Raw genomic sequence first — 19,651 nt, 5'->3', positions numbered from 1 at the left:
CCTACTGAGTAGTGAGACCAAAGCCTAGCACTCCCTGTGGACAAGCAGCCTCCTGCCAACTCTCCACCACAAGGCAGGATGGACAGAACGGCCAGTGCCAGGCTTCATTCCACCCTGTTGCCCTCCCCAGCAGGGGCAAATATTTCATGGGAACAAACTTTCCTCAACCTGCAAGCCCCAGGCATATCCTGAGAAGAGCTGCAGATGCATCTGGCCTCACAGTGTGCTCCCAAGCAGAATTTCAGTAGCAGGATTCTCTACTGATCTCTGCAATGATACCTAAGGTGGAGTGACTCCTACTAACTCCAGCTCCCCAGCCCCTTCATCATGGGCACAGGGACTGAGGTGCTATGGACCTTCCTGATGTGCTCTGTACCGAGGTGGGGTCACCAGCCAGGCACACTACATCACCACATCTGTGCCCCACATCACACATGGCAATCCACTACTGTCCTAAGAGGAGAGAGAAGAGAGGACTCATTAGGATATTTGGGGTTGGGGCATTTTCTGGGCTCCTGAGTGGCCACTGATTTCCTCCACATGTTCTTCTGGTAGGTAGCACCTTACAGACTATTGTCAGAAACCTGATATGTGCCAGTTGGCCCTATATCTGCAGGTTCTGCACCCCTGGGTCCAACCAACTGGGGATTAAAAACCTTTGGGGGAAAAAAGTATCTGTATTGAACATGTACACTTTTTCTTATCATTATTGCCTAAATAATATAACAGTTACATAGCATTTACACTGCATGAGGCATTATAAGTAATCTAGAGATGATTTAGAGTATATGGAAGGATTGCTGGGTGTGGTGGTGCACACCTTTAATCCAGTACTTGGGAGACTGAGGTGGAAGAATCACAAGTTCAAGGCCAGCCTCAGCAACTTAGACCCTGTTTCAACATAAAAAAGGGCTGTAGGTATAGCTCAGAGGTAAAATGCCCCTGGGCTCAATCCCCAGTAAATAAATAATAGTATATGGAAGGATCATATCAGTTTTATAGGGGACTTGAGCACCTACAGTATCCTCTGGGGTCTTAAAGCCAGTACCTCACAGATACAGAGGGATGGCTGTACTCATGTCTGTCCTTTACTCCACAGGCCAAATCCATTCATAAAAGCCTTCAATGGCCCTGTTCCAGCAACTGCCATCTCCCGCCTACGACATTGGCTGTGCAGCAGCCCTGCCATTCCAAGTTGCCTGGCCCAGTCTTTCTCTGGGGCCCCGGCACGCAGATGAACAGATGCTAACACCCCTACCAGCCCCAGCCCTTGAGTAGGGCCCTCCATGGCTCTCATTAGGCTGGAATTGCCTTGAAGCTTTGCACAGGGTAAGAGAATGGCCAGACAGTACTGCCCTGTGAGCTGGGACTGCAGAGGACACCAGACACAAGACGCCACAGTCAGGGCATGCGGTCACCTGGGAGGTCCAGGACCCCTGACTTTTGGAACACACTCACAGGGGCTCCCTGACAGGCTCTAACCTGGCTGTGCACCCAGGACCTGGCTCTGTCAGCCTCAGTCCTCCACGGCTGCCTCCCAAATGCCAGAGGTGAGGCCCAGAGCCAGCCCAGGGAAGATCATCAATTGCTTGCTATGGTTGGGCCAAGGCAGGACTGTCACAAGACACACCCACGGGCAGAAAGAGCAGTGTGCCTTGCTTCTCACCTCTGAGCCTAGTTCAAGGTCACCTGTGCCAGGACTCTCAGGTTAGGATTTGACCTCATACATCGGCCTGAGATAGCCACAGGCAAAGATCAGGACTGTGGCCACTGAGAGACAAAACAGCAGAAGGGAGGATGAGTCAAGAGTGCTGTAATGCTGGGCGTGGTGGTGCACACTTGTAATCCCAGCATTTGGGAAGCTGAGACAGGAGGATCGCGGTTTGCGGCCAGCCTCAGCTACTTAGGCCCTTTGTAACTCAGTGAGACCCTGTTTCAAAATAGGGCTGCGCTTGTAGCTCAGAGGTAAAATACTCCTGGGTTCCATCCCCAGTACTGGGGAAAAAAAAAAAGTGCTGGAGCTGAAGGAATGAGCTGCTACTCCCTCCCTGAGCACCAACATGTAGCAGGCACAGTGCTGAGCTCTACATTCAACCTCAAAACCACCTTATGGAGAGAGGAAGAGTTTCTTCTCATAGGCAAGAAATTCATGGTTCTAGGAGGTTAAGTAACTTGCCCAAAGTCCCCTAGCTGGGAAGTGGGAAGGCCAGGATTTGAACTCAGATCTCTGTGATTCTATACCTATTTATACTCAAATGCTATACAAAACCAGTCTGGGCCAGTGTGGTTGGTATGGGCTTTCTCTGGCCTGGCAAAGATGAGGGAAGTTTGTAGCCCTTCCCTGGACCCACAATCTAGACCCAGAGCCTGTCTCAGCCAACTGTGATGTGGTCAGCAGGAAGCAGATACAGAGGGCTGGAAGGCAGTGCTGGCCATGATCATTCTGCCCCGGCAGCACTGTGCTCTCCAAGCCATGCCTCCCTGTCTACTTAACCAGGTGTAGAGATGAGTCACACTAGAGGGAGATGAAGAGGGGGCAATGGGGTGAGAAGAGGGCCTGAACATGGAGCAGCCAATGGAGGGGCAAATGAAGACCCTGTGGAGAGAAAGGGTCTTTAAGTCGGAAGGGGAAATAGGAAAGGAATTACCTGGGGGCCAGGAAGCAACGGGCAAGGAGGCAACTGAGCAGGTAGCAGGACAATCGGCTGGACCCCATGACTCGGCTTTCTGGAACCTGCCCCCAAACGCTCCCTGCCAAATGCACACCTGACATCAGGATCACAACAGGCTCCCTGATTCCCAGTGCAGGTGGAGGTGGGTTTCCTCTGTCTAGTAAACAGCAAGAACCCTCCATATTTCCCTGGACTTCTGTTTTCCTTCCCAAAGGGAGGGTTAGACTTGGTGCCCGAGGCAGGAATGCCTGCACTTCTGTCTATGGCTAGAGGGGAGAAGCCAAGACTTCCGGCACCCATGGAAGGTCAGTGGGCAGCCTTCCCTTCTGTGGCAGCCCAAGACCAGCCCCTTTGGTGGAGGAAGGACAGGGGATCCCAGCAGAGAATGGTCTTCAGAAAGCCCAAGCTCCCTCTCTCCTAGGGACACCCCTCCCAAGGAGTCACAGGGCAGATCACAGGATGCCAGCTCAGGATCCAGGTACAGACAGGTCTCAGACAAGGGGGCCGAGGAAGCGGGCCCGGGGTGCCAGCCCACCTGTGCTCACACAGAAGCAAGGATACTCCCCAGCAAGGGCTAGCGCGGAACACAGACGCCCCCTGTGTTGCCCACTGATCCTCACAGCAATCTGCCCAGGTGGACACACTCGCCCTCTTTTCTTTTTAACTACAAGTTGAACATCCCTAATCCCCAAATCCAAAATCTGAAACTTTCTGAGCACACTAACACGATGCCACAGTGGAAAATTCCACACCTGGGCTCTTAAAACAGCTCGCCAAGGGCAGGTACACTGCAAGTACTATGCTGTATAAAATTACCTTCAGGATATGTGTCTAAGGTAAATAGGAAACATCAATGAATGTCATGTTTGGACTTGAATCCCATCCCCGGGATAGCTCATTATGTATACATGATTATTCTAAAAAAGGGATACTCCACCTGTAATAAACTTTGTGAATGTGAGGGTGATGTGTACTGAGGATTGACCCCATGGGATTCTACCTTCAAGCTATACCCCCAGCCTTTTTCATTTTTATTTTGAAACAAGGTCTCACTAAGTTGCTGAGGGCCCAAGTTGCTGAGGCTGGCCTCAAACTTATGGCCCTCCTGTCTGAGCCCCCCAAGTACTGGGACTACAGGTGTGTGCAAACCACACCTGGCTCACTTTTTCTTTCTTAAGTACAAAAAATAATGGGGCATCTGACAATTTTGGGCCTTGGATTTGATGAAATATATTAAGTACATGTCCACACATGTGTAAACCTCTACTTGGGCACATATGACTTGGCATGGACCACACAGGTATATGGATCTATACAAACACATATTTCCTATGTGAATGAACTAGATGTGTGCTTGTGTGTGTGTGCATGTCTACAAACACATGCATTATATGTCTGCATGAGTATGCCTGTAGTGTGGATACGCATCAGTATACTGCTGCCTGTGACCTGCAATGCTACCCTCCTCGGCCTTCAGGCTGACACACACAGCAGCCAGGGCTGGCCAATTTCCCAATATTAAATATCACCCTGGCCAGGGCACCACACTCCCTACACACCACATTGAAGGCCTTGCTTCAGTGGCCATCAGTGAGATCCTGGGATGGAGGCTGCTCTCAGGGCCATGGAAGGAAGGTGCTAAGTCTCCTGATTTGCTTCCTGTTAGCTCAGGTCCCCATGTCCAAGCTTATAACCAGGGCCCATGTTTCAAAGGGCTGGTATGGGCTACCCATGAGCAGTGCCAACAACTTTGAGCCAGGGCATTTCTGAAAGGTGTGGCTGTCTCCAGGGCTCCCTGGAGCCCACAGGCTGGCTGGGGCTGTCCCCTCTGGGATCTAACTGCTCAGTCCACCTCACGCCCAGGCTGTTTGTGCAGGGTGGCTCCAGAGGGCACAGGGACGGAACCACCCAGACCAACAGAGCCCCTTTGACAAGTCCACAATGCTCAGCATTTATCCCCCACAACCTGTTTGCAAAACACGGCAGCCTTTACTTCCCAGGCCAGGCTGCCCACGTATAAACAGAGGCAGCATGGAGGCCAGGAAGCCCCAGCTCTGCTGTCTCCTGCTGCAACACAAGTGCACCTCTCTGCGCCCATCTGGGCTTACCTGTGGGTGTGGAGGAAACACAACTGGTGCAGGCAGGAGAAAAGAAGTCCAGGGCAGATGTCATGCACTTGGAGCGAGGCCCCGCACAGAGCACGCGCTCAGTCAATGAGATCTGTTAGTTTAAAACTGCTGCTCTGCCAGGCGTGGTGGCGTACGCTTGTAATCCCTGCGCTTGGAAGGAGACAGGAGGATCGCACAGGTTCGAAGCCAGCCTTGCTGGCTTAGGAGACCCTGTCTCCAAATTAAAAAAAAATATTAAAAATAGGTCTGGGAGTGTAGCCCAGAGGTAGAAGGGTTTCCAGGAACCCCAGTACCACAGAGAGAGAGAGAGAGAGAGAGAGAGAGAGAGAGAGAGAGAGAGAGAGGAGAGGGGAGAGGGGAGAGGGGAGAGGGGAGAGGGGAGAGGGGAGAGGGGAGAGGGGAGAGGGGAGAGGGGAGAGGGGAGAGGGGAGAGGGGAGAGGGGAGAGGGGAGAGGGGAGAGAGGAGAGAGGAGAGAGGAGAGAGGAGAGAGGAGAGAGGAGAGAGGAGAGAGGAGAGAGGAGAGAGGAGAGAGGGAAAAAAAGAAACTGCTGCTGTCCACTCTAGGAGCCCATCAGATCGTCCCAGAGACAGCATTTCAGGAGTCTTACCTCCAATATGCTGGGTGGGATGCTGTATAAGACAGTGCTTTGTTGCCCATAAAGCACTGTTATTATCCCTCTCGTGCCAGAGTTGAGCATTCATCCTTTCTTTGTGGAAAGTGTGGCTCCCTGACCAGTGGTTTACTACCCAGGCTGGTGGTGATCATTCTCAGTTGGGGGTTGTCCTGTGCACTGTAGGATGTTTAGCAGCACCCCTAGCGTCCACCCACTAGATGACACCAGCACCCACCACCTCCAGCTGTAATAACAGCAACACAACAGCTCCAAACATTACTAATGCCAGCAGCTAAGAACCTTGGCCTTGGGCTGGGGGTATAGCTTAGGAGAAGAGTACTTACCTAGAGGCCCTAGATTGCACCCCAGCACTGCCAAACAAAACAAGACAAAACAAAAACACACTTCCTGAAAGTGCATGAGTTTTTGCCTCTAGGGTGAGGGGGAAGACAAAAGAAAGGAGAAGCAACAAAAAGAGGCAGAGGAGGCTTTGCAGCCTGCCAAAGTCAGGAGGATAAACTGTTTTCCAGGGCCACCTATGTCTAAAGGAAAAGGTCTGCAAACACACTTTCCATCACTATGAAAACTGCTTTTGTAATGCTCCTAACCAGGCTTTATAATAATTGTGTGTGTGTGTGTGTGTGTGTGTGTGTGTGTGTGTGTGTGTGTGTTACTGGGGATGGAACCCAGGGACATTCTACCTCCAAGGGACACCTCCAGCCAGCCCTATGTTTTATTCTTTATTTTGAAACAAAGTCTCACTGAGTTGAAAAGGGCCTCACTAAGAAGCTGAGGCTGTCCTGCAAACCAAAAACCTGTGATCCTCCTGTCTCAGCCTCCTGAGTGCTGGGATTACAAGCGTGCACCACCACTCCCAGCTATGAATATTTAACACGTCATGTGCCAACAGAATGCCACCCTTGCAGGCTGAAGCCACCAAGGACCTGTCTGACAGCCATTCACAACAAAGCCTTCTGTATCTAGACGGACACCGAGCTCGTTCAAACAGGTGTCTGAGTGGCCCACGAAGGGAAAGGACTCCCAGGCAGAGTGGAGAGAACTGGAAGGATGCTACAGTTGGCAGAGGCACCTGCCAACAATGTCTCCCCAGCAATCAACCCCAACACCTTTGTATTGTCAGCCAGGTGAGGCAGGGTGGGGAGCACAGGTGGGCAGAGGCTCTCACAGGTGGACTGCCAAGAAGGTCCCAGAGAAGACAGACTGGAAGCTTCTGCCATGGCCTGGCTAGGTAAGGAAGGATCAAAGGGCCTCTTTGTCCCTCTTCTATCTTGATGCCCAGGTGCAAGCCCAGTAGGACCTCCAGATCCTCATGACCAAGGCAGTCCTCATCCTAGACATTAAGAACAACACCCAGGCAAGGACAGGGCCCTTGGCAGTACCCAGTATCTGAAGTGCTACTGTCATCTAGCCAGGAGCCAAGAATAGGAACATGCTTGGGAGAGAAGACTCTGGAGCCTGACTCCCTCAGGAGAACCATCTCAGGCGACACTCTTTCTAGAAAGGCACCGCATTCTTCCCACCTCGCCCCCGGGGGCTCAGGGTCTTCTTCCCTTTCCCCCTTGGCAGAGCTATTTGTCCACAGATGTGCAACAGCAGCGGGGAGAGGGAGAATAAACTTTGGAATGAGGCAAATCTGGGCCCAAAGCCTGGCTCTGCCACTTATGGGCCGCATAGATTTTGAGCAAGCTGCTTGGCTCCCTGACCTTCAGAGGTGAACGGGACGTGGCTGCATAAGGCTTCCAGGTGAGGACTCTGTGAGCCATCTATAAAGTGCTCAGCTTTAGATGACAGAGGCAGGTGCTGGGATGATACTGTGGTGGCTGGGGCTGGCTGCAGAGTCCCTCTCCTGGGGCTCCCCACCAGCCCCTCATAGCCTTAGCAGGCCTGCAGTCCATCTTTTCAGTCCCTGAATCCACCCAGGATGCCACCATCAGGAACTGTTTCTCCTGCTTGATAAGCCCGTGCTTCAGTCTCATGGACTGCCACCATGCTAACCCTCACAGAGCTCCCCAAGCTTGGCTCGGCTCTAGACCCTACAGAAGGCCTTCCTCTCTCCACGGTCTGCAGGGACAGCCACCTCCGCTAAGTTGCTTTAGACTGTCCTCAGTGGTTCCCTAATTATCCAGTCCAAGGGAATGAAGCTTGTTTTTGCAGCCAAACCAAAACTTCTAGAACCAGTCTGCCTATGATAGCAGGTACTCACTGGATGCTGAAAGAAACTACCCCATATAAGTTAAAGGGCTCAAGTGATTTTTTTTTTTTTTGAGGTACTGGGGATGAACCCAGGGGCATTCTACCTCAGAGCAACACCTCCAGCCCTATTTTTATTCTTTATTTTAAAACAGGGTCTCACTGAGTTGTAAAGGGTCTAAGTAGCTGAGGCTGGCCACGAACTGCAATCCTCCTGTCTCAGCCTCCTGAATGCTGGGATTACAAGCGTGTGCCACCACACCCAGTTCAAGTGATTTTCTATTCCTGAGATTTAAAGAAGCTTTAAGGAAAGCAATTCAGTAAAAGAAAAATGGGTAAATTGAGGCGTGGAGCAAGTCAAGTCCATCCAAGGCCTAGCAGCAGGTGAGGGAAGAATAAAGAGAGAGTTCTGAGCACATCTTCAAGTTAGTAAAAGAAAAACGAAGACAGGACAGTCCTGCGCATTCCCACCCACTATGCTCCATGCCTCACTATCAGCTTCTGTCCCTCCTCCTGGGTTGAACACAATGAGACTGTCCATCCAGGTAACCAAAGCTCCTCTCTGATCTCGCCATCCCAGCCCTGGCCCCGGAAATCAGGATCAGAAAAGGTCACAGGCAGCCTTCCCCCCTCCACGCAGTCCGTGCTTCCTGCAGCCCAGCTGAATAAAAGCCCCTGCAATGGGCAGGATGCCCGCAGGTCCCCTGGGAGAGAGAGGCTGTCGCCACCCATCTGTTCACCTCCAGGGGCAGAAAGTCTGAAAGGCTATTCCATGTTCCCAGGAAGCCAACTCCACCCGGCCCGCTTACCCAGTGGCAGGTCTGCCACGGCCCACCTTGATGCTATGAGCCTCTCCCCAGAGGAGTGGAGCCCTGGGGGAAGCTCTGCCTCAACCCACCAGGCAACAGGAATGTCCATGGAGATATTCAAGGGAACCTCCCGAGGGATTCCTCTGAGACATGAGGAAGAAAGAGAGCTCTGTGGTCTTTCCTGCCAGAACCTTCGAGTGTGAGCTGAGGGGAGCTGCCACCCCTCTGCTCCAGGAGTGCGGGCTCAGCCTGAAGGGAAGAGGTGTGATCAGACTCCTCACACCTGGAGAATGAAAACTGGTAGTCAGTGGAAACTAGGCATGATCACAGTCATCAAAGCCACTTCACAACAGGGGCTTTGCAGACAGCTGTCTGAAAGCAAGGAACAGTCTCATCTCTCGGATGAACACATCCTGTGTACTCTGGTAGAGGGGAAGTGTCTTGCCCTGTCGGTGTTCTATCTTCACATTCACTTCAAAATTCCTGATCTATCATCGTTTCTACTCTGTCTGGTACCCCCATCGGTCAGAGTAAAACCTGGAACACACATTCATTTTTATTTCTGTAGGAGAGTCATGATTTTATCTTTTTTTTTTTTTTTTGTGTGTGTGTGTGTGTGTGTGTGGTACTGAGGATGGAACCCAGGGGCCTTCTACCTCCGGGCTACACTCCCAGACCTATTTTATATTTTATTTGGAAACAGGGTCTCTTAAACCAGCCGAGGCTGGCTTCGAACCTGCGCAATCCTCCTGTCTCAGCCTCCCAAGTGCGGGGATTACAGGCATGCACCACCACGCCTGGCTGATTTTATTTTTCTAGGATTTATCTTTGAACAAACAGAAGCAATCTGGGGCTGCCGTAGGGCCTGGCTCACACTCCTGGGTTCTTTGGCCCCAGCTTTAGCCTGCAGGCCCCAGGCCCCCAGACATCGCCCTTTTCCCTTTCAGCCTCTCGTGGCCTCCACCCCTGGCTCCAGTGGCTTCCGACTGGCCTCCCATGGATCCGACCCAGCTGTGTGGTCCTGGGCTGAGCCTGGGCTCTGCAGAGCCTGAGTGGGTGGTCAAGTGTTGGGGTGAGGTGGGGTTCACATTCACTGCCATCTTCCCCCTTCCCCTCTCAAGCAGCTCCAAGGGGAGCCTTTGTTCTTGGGTATAAAACCAAGTGCTAGGCTCAAGGGATAGAAGTATTCATACAGAGGCTGCCTGGCCAAGCTTTCAAGCACCGCCCCTCCCAGAGCCTGTGCGACTGGAGCTGATTTCAAGCCCTGCCCTGTATCCATGCCAGCACTGGAGACAGAAATCTGCTGCCTTGGGCTGGGGGTGAAGCTCAGTGGTGGAGCGCCTGCCTGGCATGCACAAGGCTCAGAGCAAGGGAGGAAAGAAGGAAGGAAGGAAGGCCGGCCTGCTGCCTTCTTTCCTCTGTCCAGGGTGTGGGCCACGCGCTCCTCCTCGCAGATATCATTCACTTCCACGTTCACTAATCACCTGTCAGGTTGCAGACACTGTACTAGGTGCTGTCAGAGTTAAGAAGAGATAAGACAAAGTACCTCCTGTCAAGGGGCTCACTGTCAGACTCAGGCAAAGAACAACTTACACACACACACACACACACACACACACACACACACACACACACAGAGGATAAATAACAGAGCTCATAATAACAACAGAAAACATTACTGGAAGATGGGCGTGGTGGTGCACGCTTGTAATCCCGGTACTCGGGAGGATGAGACAGGATAGTGGCAAGTTCGCTACCAGCCTCAGCTACTTAGTGAGATCCTGTTTTGAAATAAAGAATAAAAAATAGGACTGGGGTGTAGCTCAAAGGTAGAATGTGCCTAGGTTCAATCCCCAGTACTGCAAAAAAAAAAAAAAAAAAAAAAGAAGAAAGAAAGAAAAGAAAAGAGAAGAAAAGGAAAGCACAAATATATGTATAGTATTTAACATTGTGGAGTATTCACAATGTGTATTGTTAAATACTATACATATATTTAACATTCACAACAAACCCCAAAACAGACAGCATTATGAAAAAGAGGAGGTGCTGAGGGGTTAAATATTCTCACACACAGACTCCATGGCTGGTTCTGTTTGTATCCAACCCCTCTATACCTTTGGGAAACTATTTCCTTTGTTAACAAACAGAAATTTGTCCAAAAGGTGGCATCTGACCCAAATTAGGCCAGAGTCCTGCCTGGGAATTTTTGCCTGGGAACCATAGGAGAAACTTCTTTTTTCTCTGGCCACAGAGTTATGGGGATAGGAGCCGGCCTCATGCTGCTCATGGGCAGAATCCGTCTTATAGAGAAGTCATTCAGGGAGCATTAGGATATCACAGAGAGAAAAGGGAACCTACAAAAAGTCCACATAAGGCCGGGCATGGTGGCGCACGCTTGTAATCCCCGCGCTTGGGAGGCGGAGACAGGAGGATCGCGCAGGTTCGAAGCCAGCCGTGCTGGCGTAAGAGACCCTGTTTCCTGTTTCTGGAGGTAGAAGGGCTTCCAGGAACCCCAGTACCACAAAAAAAAAAAAAAAGTCCACATAAGGCTCTATTTCTAATTACTCTTCAGCCAGCTCCAGCTAGTCCCACAAGCCAACAGGTTACTGTGTTTTTTCTAATTTTTTTAACTTTTTTAATTGGTGCAATGTATTCATACATCATAATGGGATAAAAAAAACTTTTGTAGACATATATGCACACATCGCCCAATTAGCCCCTACCCGATCCCCACCCCATTCCCTCCCCATCCCTCCTTCCCATGCTTTTACCAAAGGATATTTCTTTCTTTCTTTTTTTTAAGGTGAAACTATCACATATTTATTTATTTATTTTTCAGAAAAAAAATCTATCCTAACATAAAATATGGACTCTAAATACCCAAAACCATCTCAAAAAAGAACAAAGCTAGAATATGTACATTTTCTGATTTCAAACCTTATTAAGCTACATTAATTGAAATAGTGTAGTACTGCTATAAAGGCAGATATATAAACCAGTGGAGTAAAATAAAAAGTCTAGAAATAAATTCTTCCATATATGGTCAAGTTATTTTTGACAAGGTTTCCAAGAACATTTGGTGAAGGAAATAATGATCCTTTCACTAAATATTGTTGAAAAATAATAATTACATGAAAAAGAATAAAATTGGACCCTTACCTAACACCATATACAAATATTAACTCAAAATAGATAAAAGACCTAAATATAAATCTTAAGACTATAAACTTTTAGAAGAAAATCTGGGTCATAAAACTTCACAACATTGAAATTGGCAGTGATTTCTTGGGTATGATTTCAATGGCACAGGCAACAGAAGGGTAAACAAACTCCCTAAAAAAAAAAAAACAAAAACTGTGTATCTTGATTGAGTTGAAGTTGCAACCTACAGAATCCTGAACAAGGCCGGCCATCTTGCCTGACGTCACACAGCTAATAAGGAGCTACCCTTGAAGCAGCCACTCGCCAAGGGTAAAGCCAGATTACGGACCCCAAGTAGAGCTGCAGCATCAGGGGGTTTTATGATCCACAGATGTTTCCAGGGGCCTGGCATGGCTGTGGGGTTTGTAATTGTCTTCAACTGCTCAGTTCCCAGAAATGCATTCCCACTCACGCCATTAAAGTCACATCATTATCATCAGCAATCACTCACTGGGAGCTCCTGCTGCGTGAGAAGCCGTGCTGTGCACTGAGAGCCTCATTTTATCCTGTTGGAGTCAGAACTGTTAGTGTTTTAAAAATGTAGATGGGGGGGGTCAAGGGTGCATCTCACTGGTAGAATGCTTGCTTAACATGCACAAGGCCCCATTTCAATCCCAAGCACCTGATTTTTTTTTTTTTTGAGAAGTTAAAATAGCCAGGCATGGTGGCAGACGCCTGTAATCCCAGTACTTGAAAAGATAAAACGGACAGGAGGATTGCAAGTTTGAAGACAACCTCAGCAACTTAGTGAGACCCTCAGCAACCTAGCAAGACCCTGTTTCAAAAAAAAGGGGTAGCTAGAGATATAGCTCAGAAGTAGAATACCCCTAGGTTCAATCCCCAGTACCACAAAATGAAGAAATAAATAAAATTAAAGAAGAGGACATGCACGAGGGTTAGAACTGGCCCCAACATCACAACGGCAGGAAGAGACACTGTTAGAGTATGTACTCTTCCGTACCTGTTGAGGTATGGGAGCCCCCTTCACAGGAGGATGGATGGATTGCACCCTCTCCCAGCTGGATTAGACACTAGCTCAAGGGGGGTGAATCTCAACTCCAAGGCAAGGGAGGCCCTTGCCATGCTGGACCCAGGCTCTGACACCTGGAAGCCACTGTTGACAGGCTCCCACACTGATGGCCACCTCGGTGCAGGCACACCCAAGTGGTCTGGGATGGACATCAGGCCCGCTGGGGCCATTATACCATGGCACCCACTGCACACTGGGCTGAGGAGTGAGCAGTGACCCCCTCCCGCCACCCCACCTCGCCCCAGGGCTCAGGGACACTCACGATGTTCATGAGGGTGAGGACGTAGCTCTGCACATGCTCCTTGCCATGGAAGCGAACCACCGAGTCATCCACCGCCAGCAGCACCTCGATGCTGTAGCTGCCCGGCTTGGCATGTCGCCGCTTCCGCTCCGCATCACCCAGCTGGTCCCCCACCAGGCCCAGCAGGTTGGGAAGGTCGCCCAGGCCAAAGGCTGCAACCAGGAGGGGAAGCGAGTGAGGCGACCATACTTGCAGCACTGATTTCTAAGAACACTCATCATGCACAGTCCTTAGAGGACCTCAGATAGTGGGCCAAGGGCTGGGGGTGTGGAGAGGCCCCCACTGCACCCTCAGCATGCATCAAGGGCGAGTCTGCAAGAGGGCCCCGCACGTGGATGGATGGGTGGAGGTGGGGGCCCCTGCCCTCGAGTCCACTGCCTAGTGGAGGTGACCTAAGAACTCAGAGGGTCACAATATGCAGCTTGAAGACCCCTAATAAGAAAGGGTTAGAAACAGTTTTCGGGTTTGGGAATATCTGCATAGACTTTGTCAGTTGAGCATCTATAACCCCAAATTGGGAATGCTCCCAGATCCAACGTGTCCTGAATGCACCAACTCCTGGAGCCTTGGCATCTCAGCCCAGGGTGAGTAGAACAGCTCCCAGAAAAATCACTGGGAGAAGAGAGGAAGAGGGAGCCTCTGAGAGGAGAGGGGAAGGGACAAGGGCTCTCTCCAGGGAGTGGGGGGAGTTGACAGTCACCGCCTATCTGTGAGCAGTGCCTGTAAGTTTAAATGCTACCAGTGGAATACTGAACTGGAGCCCTCCCTGCCAGGTCTGTCAAAGGGAGACTCAAAGAGGTTGCCTGACTCACCTTAGGTCACACAGCAAGTTAATGGCCAGAGGCCAGAGTATAAACCCATGTCTCCCCTCTTCCATTAAATTAACACAACATATCAGGGCCCACCCAGATTTCCCTCTTGCAAACATGTGGAAAAATTGAGGGGGAGGGAAGTGACATCAACCACTGATGCTGGAGGGTGGGGGGCACACTGGATTCTCTGTGTTCCTCATCCTTCAGGCACAGCAGGGGGCTAGCCAACACTGGGAGGCTTAGATGAGCCCACCCAAGAAGCCCCAAGTGAATGTGAATGGTGCAGCTGCTTTGAAAATACAGTTGGCAGTCCCCCAAAAACATAAACCTAGAGTTACCATATGACCCGTTAATTCCACTCCTGGGTATGTACCCAAGAACTGAAAGCATGTGTTCACATAACAATCTATGCGCAAACAATCCCAGCAGCATTGTCCTAGCAGTCAAAAGTAGAAAGAGCCCAAAAGTGCACCGACAGGTAACTGCATAAACCAAAGGTGGTACACTCATCCAATGGAACATTACTCTGTCATTAAGATGAGTAAAGTATTAAATTAATACATAGCATAACATGAATGAACCTTGAAGATATGCTAGCTGAAGAAACCAGTCACCAAAGGCCACATCTATGATCCCATTTATAGGAAATGTCCTGAACAAGAAATCCATAGAGATAGAAAGTTGCCAGGCAGCTGGGGAGGGCAAGGCAGAAGTGACTGCTAATGGGTATGGGGATTTTTATGGGGGTGATAGAAACATTCTGGAATTAGACAGGGGCAATAGTTGCATAGCACTATGAATAAAGCAAAAAAAATGCTGAATTGTGTACTTTAGAATGGCAAATTCTATCTCAGTTTTTTATTTTTTCTTTGTTTGTTTTTTTGTTTTTGTTTTTGCGGGTTTGAGGATGGAACCCAGGGGCATTTGACCTCCGAGTTACAGCCCCTGCCCTATTTTTTTATTCTTTATTTTGAAACAGGGTCTCACTAAGTTGCAGAGGGCCTCACTAAGTAGCTGAGGCTGGCCGCGAACCGTGATCCTCCTGTCTCTGCCTCCCGAATGCTGGGATTACAAGCGTGTGCCCCCACACCCGGCCTATCTCAGTTTTTTAAAAATGCAGCAGCAATGGACACAGTGGTTCATACCTGTGATCCCACCTACTAGGGAGGCTGAGGCAGGAGGATTGCAAGTTGGAGGCCAGCCTAGGAAACTTTGCAAGACTTTGTCTCAAAAATAAAATAAGCAGGGGCAGGGCTGGGAATATAGCTCAGTAATAGAGTGCTTGCCCTCCCCCACAAAAAGGCAGCAGCATCCCCAAGTGTGTGAGGGGGTCTGTATGGTCACGTGTTGATGTGTGTGTGTTTATGTGTATGTGTGTGCACATAGATGTGGGGAAGTAGGTGTGTGTATGTTTGTACCAGTGTGCTAGTATGGGTGCTTGGGTGTGTGAGTACACACGCATGCACACCTCAAAAAGCAGCAGCCAAGGCCACACCCTGAGTGGCCAGAGGAATAGTCCCTCTGCCAGGAGCCTCGCTCTCTTCTCTCCAGGGAAGCCCCACACCCCATGGGGAGAGGAGCCTTGTGAGTAGCAAGAAGCCTTGGGATCTGTCCCCCAGGACCTCCCAGCCTGTGAGGGGAGGGGACAGGCGCACCCTGGGGTCTGAGGGACCAGGGAGGGGCACTGCACAGGCCAGGACAGGCAGAGACAGGGAGCAGGGCTGAGGGCTGAGGGCGAGGCCCTGCGCTGGCTAAGCTCTCAGCATCTCCCTTGCCAGCTGCTCTGCAGGCCCAGAGAAATAGGAGCCTTCTGTTCCCTGGAGCAGGTGACATGAAGAGGCCACACCCAAGGGGGTGTCTCCACGCGCAGGCTCAGCCCACTACCACCTCAAAACAGAGTGACAGGTGTCCCAGAAGCCTCCTGTTGTCCCTTGAGCACAGGTGGGCTGGCCCACAGAATGTCAGCCAGACAGCCCGAGGTGCTGAGGAGAAGGACCCATGCTCCCGTGGACCTGAACTCCTACCCCAGCTCCAAGAGTTCAGGCCTGCAGTGGCCTCGTGTGGGTGGGCCGGGGTGGACGTCCCCAAGACCTCTCCCCACAGGCAGATCTTGCCGTTCAGAACTAGAGAAAAAGCAGTGTCAGGGAGCCTTGCTGGTAGAGGAACCCGAGCTGCACACTCTTCTCTGTGCTTCACGCCCAGCCTGCGGAAGCCCCTGCGCCTGTCAGGGAGACACTCAGGGAGCAGCTGGGACTTGGGGGCAGGTATCGAGTGTGGGGACAACTGGTTTCCGGGCAACTGTTTCCAGGCATTCCTTCCTGGAGGCCCAATCCCCCGGAGCCCTGGCATGAGGGTGTGGCATGCTTGGGACCAGATTCTACCCAGGCAGGCCCTAGTCATCTCCTCTTGGCCAAGGCGGCTTCATGACCAAGCCCAAGTCTGAAGATGAAGCTGGCCACAGGCATCGTTCAATTCACTCCACCATGGGTCCTGAGTGCCATGGCGTGCAGGCCCCCATGCTGTCTCCAGGATGCAAAGCCACCCCTGCCTTTGGGGCCCCACCCCCAACAGGCCAGTGGTTGCCCCAAGAACTGTAATGAGAGCTAACATTTATAAAGCACCTACTGTATGCCAAGCTCCACGCTGAGATTTTCGTACACATTCATACCAATATATATAAAACAACCTTCTATAAGGTCGACATTGATCATCCCCACCTCATTGACTAGTGAAGTGAGGCTCAGAGATGTTCTGGAACTTGTCTGGGGTTACAGAGTAAACAGTAGGAGGCAGGTTTTTTTTTGTTTGTTTGTTTGTTTTTTTTTTTTTTGGTGGTACTGGGGTTCCTAGAAGCCCTTCTACCTCCGGGCTACACTCTCAGACCTATTTTATATTTTATTTTATTTGGAAACAGGGTCTCTTAAGCCAGCGAGGCTGGCTCCGAACCAGCGCGACCCTCCTGTCTCTGCCTCTCAACCTCGGGGATTACAAGCGTGCGCCACCACGCCTGGCAGGAGGCGGGATTTTTTTTTTTTTTTTTTTTGGTACTGGGGTTCCTGGAAGCCCTCCTACTTCCGGGCTACACTCCCATACCTATTTTATATTTTTGAAACAGGGTCTCTTACGCCAGCGCGGCTGGCTTCGAACCTGCGCGATCCTCCTGTCTCCGCCTCCCAAGCGCGGGGATTACAAGCGTGCGCCACCACGCCCGGCTAGGAGGCAGGATTTTTAAATGGGCTATAGAACACAAAGCTGTCCTGCTGCCCGGACACCACCTGCGGCGTGGCGTTGAATTTGAGGGAGAAGAACCATTCCACTTTCTGCCTTGGCTCAGGAAGAACCTTGAGAAGCAAAGCTGAGCTCCTCCGCGATGTCTCGAGTCCCAAGGACCAGAGCGCAGATCACAGGGTCCTCGGCTGGCCCCTAACTCCAGCCAGGTGCAGCTTCAATGCACTAGGGTTTCTCTGCTAGGGCGGCAGCTCTATGCAGCAATGTTATAGATGAGGAGACCAAGGTCAGGTACTTAAGGCCAGAAGGTACCCTGGCAGAGAGGACGAGGGTCACGCTTGGGGCCGGTGCCCACAGCCTACCTTCATTGTGAAGGTCCTGGTGAGGCTCTGACCAGTCCTGCTGGACGGCTGCCCGGCGGTACACCACGTGTGCCCTCCCGTCAGCCTCCTTCTCCTGCTGCCCCCGCTCCAGCGGCTCGATGAAGTAGTCGGTGCTGTCTGTGCGGATGAGGCCAGCCTGGCAGGACGTGGGGAGAGAGAAAACTGTGAATAAGAAGCAGGTGACAGCTGGACATCTGCAAGTACAAGCGTGCAGGACCACACCCCTCCATGGACTCTTCTTCCAGGGCTTGGGATTGTGGCCTTGGGAGCCCCAGGGGTCCAGGATGTCCTATGGCAGGGCAGTTGAGGGAGGTGCTGGGGAAGCACTGACATTTCAAGCAAAGCAGATCCCCATATACTATAATGTCCAATTTCATTTGAGCAAAGGGTCCCGTCTCTGTGAAGGCTGGGGGAGAGGAGCATGGAAACCACTGGCACATGGGGTGTGCACATTCACCCAGTCACCACGTTCCACCCAATCATGTGGATTAGCCTGATGTACTGGCAGACAGGAGGAGGAAATCTTAGCGACCAAGTTCACCTCTAAGGTGGGCGGCGCCCCCCCTCCAGCACAAGTGCCATGGTTTTACTTTTACAGCATGTGAGCATGCATACCTGGGGGCAGCTAACACACCTCACGAGGAAAGAGCCAGGCAGTGCACCGGGAGCACTCGGTCTATTTTCAATCTAATTCTTCACCTGCATCAAAATATTTCCTTTAAAAAAAAAACCTCAGGTATTGGCTTTGGGAATAAAAACACGAAAATATAATCTTGGCCAAGCCCAGCAAATGGGATATTAGACTCCAATGAAGACAATAATCAGAGGAGTCAATAAAACATGTGAATAGATGTGTTCATGTTAACACATGGGTACACACACATACACATCATCTGGATTAAGCAGTAAGACCAGCCCACCTACCAGGGTGTATGGAAAATAGGAGGCAATATTTAATAAATACATATTTGCTGAATTAGTTCACTTATTCAACAAGTATTGATTAAGTGCCACCAATATACTAGGTATTGGGCTTGTGGCTGTGAACACAAAGCAGTGAATGAAAGGTCAACAGTTTATCTGAACTCTCCAGTCTCTGGTGTGGCTCCACAGCCAACAATGACCACACGTCTTTCCCAGTGCTACATTGGGGTGTGGCCAGACATCCCACAGGCAGTCCTGAAGGATGGGCATGTATCAGGCTCCTAGTTGAGCCAGAAATCCAACTCAAACCCCCCAGCCCAATGGGGAACGTGTTGGCCCCATAACAAGGGACTAGAAGTAAGGGACCCAAATGCCCTCAGCTCCTCCTGCACCAGCTTCATTCTCCTTGGCAGGCTACCACGCAGGCAGGCACATCTCCACCTGTACCCGAGAAAATAAGGAGATGGTCCCTTTAAAGCCTATGTGCACAGTCCAGGGGAGAAGTGTGGTTGGTCCAGGCTGAGCCACGCAATCACCCTGGAGCCAGAGGCTGGAGAATAACCACATGGGGATAAGGGAGAAGTTGTTAGGGTTGATAAAGAACCCACCTGAGATGGAAAGGCATGTCAGGTAGAGGGACCTGGTTAGTGAAGACAGTGTTGGGGACCAGAGAAGCATTCAGGCTCGTGGGCAGGGGCTGGACATGGACAGGAGTGATGGCCAAATTCCAGAGACTCAGTCACCAAATAACCTGCAGACCCGCCAAGGGAGGCCTGTCTTGAATGCTGTCTACTAGGGATGATGGGCAGAAGGGACAGCTGGGGGCCTCCAGGCCCAACTAACCAACTGTGCTGTCTTGGCCCTCACACCTCTCAAGGCAGCCTGGGTCAGGAAAATCCTCCAGACCAGAAGGCAGAAGGCCTGGGTCCCACACACTGGCCATCTCACCACGGTCCTCCCCCTTTCTGGGACTTGCTTAGCCAACTGCACAAAGGGGCATGCCTGCCTCACGGTCTGAAGAATCCATGTGGCTGCAGAGGAGGGATGGATGCAGGTTCCAGAATGATCTGGATGGTGCAGGGCTAAGCTATAAGCCACTGCCCTCCAGCCCACAATCATGGACCACAGACCTTTCAAGAGTATCGTGCTTGTCTCAGTCCAAGGCTTCCTACATCAACAACAAAACCAGCTAGGGGACCTCTAACCTTCTCCTGGAAGCCTGGAGCAACAGAGAGCTTTTTTCCTTGGGATGCAACATGTTCTGTGTAAAGACACTCCTAACATTCTACTGAGCTGAAATATACATACCCATATTCTACCTTATAAACAGTCTTAT

General features: G+C 50.9%; 1 protein-coding gene across 2 annotated transcripts in view; it reads right to left on the bottom strand.

Annotated features, from left to right (window-relative positions):
- Positions 1-19,651, bottom strand: part of ADAMTS14 (ADAM metallopeptidase with thrombospondin type 1 motif 14) — a gene marked incomplete at both ends in the record, with an annotated part of 72,269 nt that overhangs the window by 31,376 nt on the left and 21,242 nt on the right. For both annotated transcript variants that reach the window (XM_080693992.1, XM_080693991.1), the window contains 2 exons: positions 12,930-13,120; positions 17,371-17,527. In XM_080693992.1, coding sequence (XP_080550118.1) covers positions 12,930-13,120; positions 17,371-17,527 — 348 coding nt within the window. The remainder of the gene's footprint in view (positions 1-12,929; positions 13,121-17,370; positions 17,528-19,651) is intronic.

The sequence above is a fragment of the Muscardinus avellanarius genome (genome assembly GCF_963383645.1).
Source record: "Muscardinus avellanarius genome assembly, chromosome: 4".
NCBI classification, from domain to species: Eukaryota; Metazoa; Chordata; class Mammalia; order Rodentia; family Gliridae; genus Muscardinus; species Muscardinus avellanarius.
This window is presented reverse-complemented; position numbering and strand designations above follow the sequence as displayed.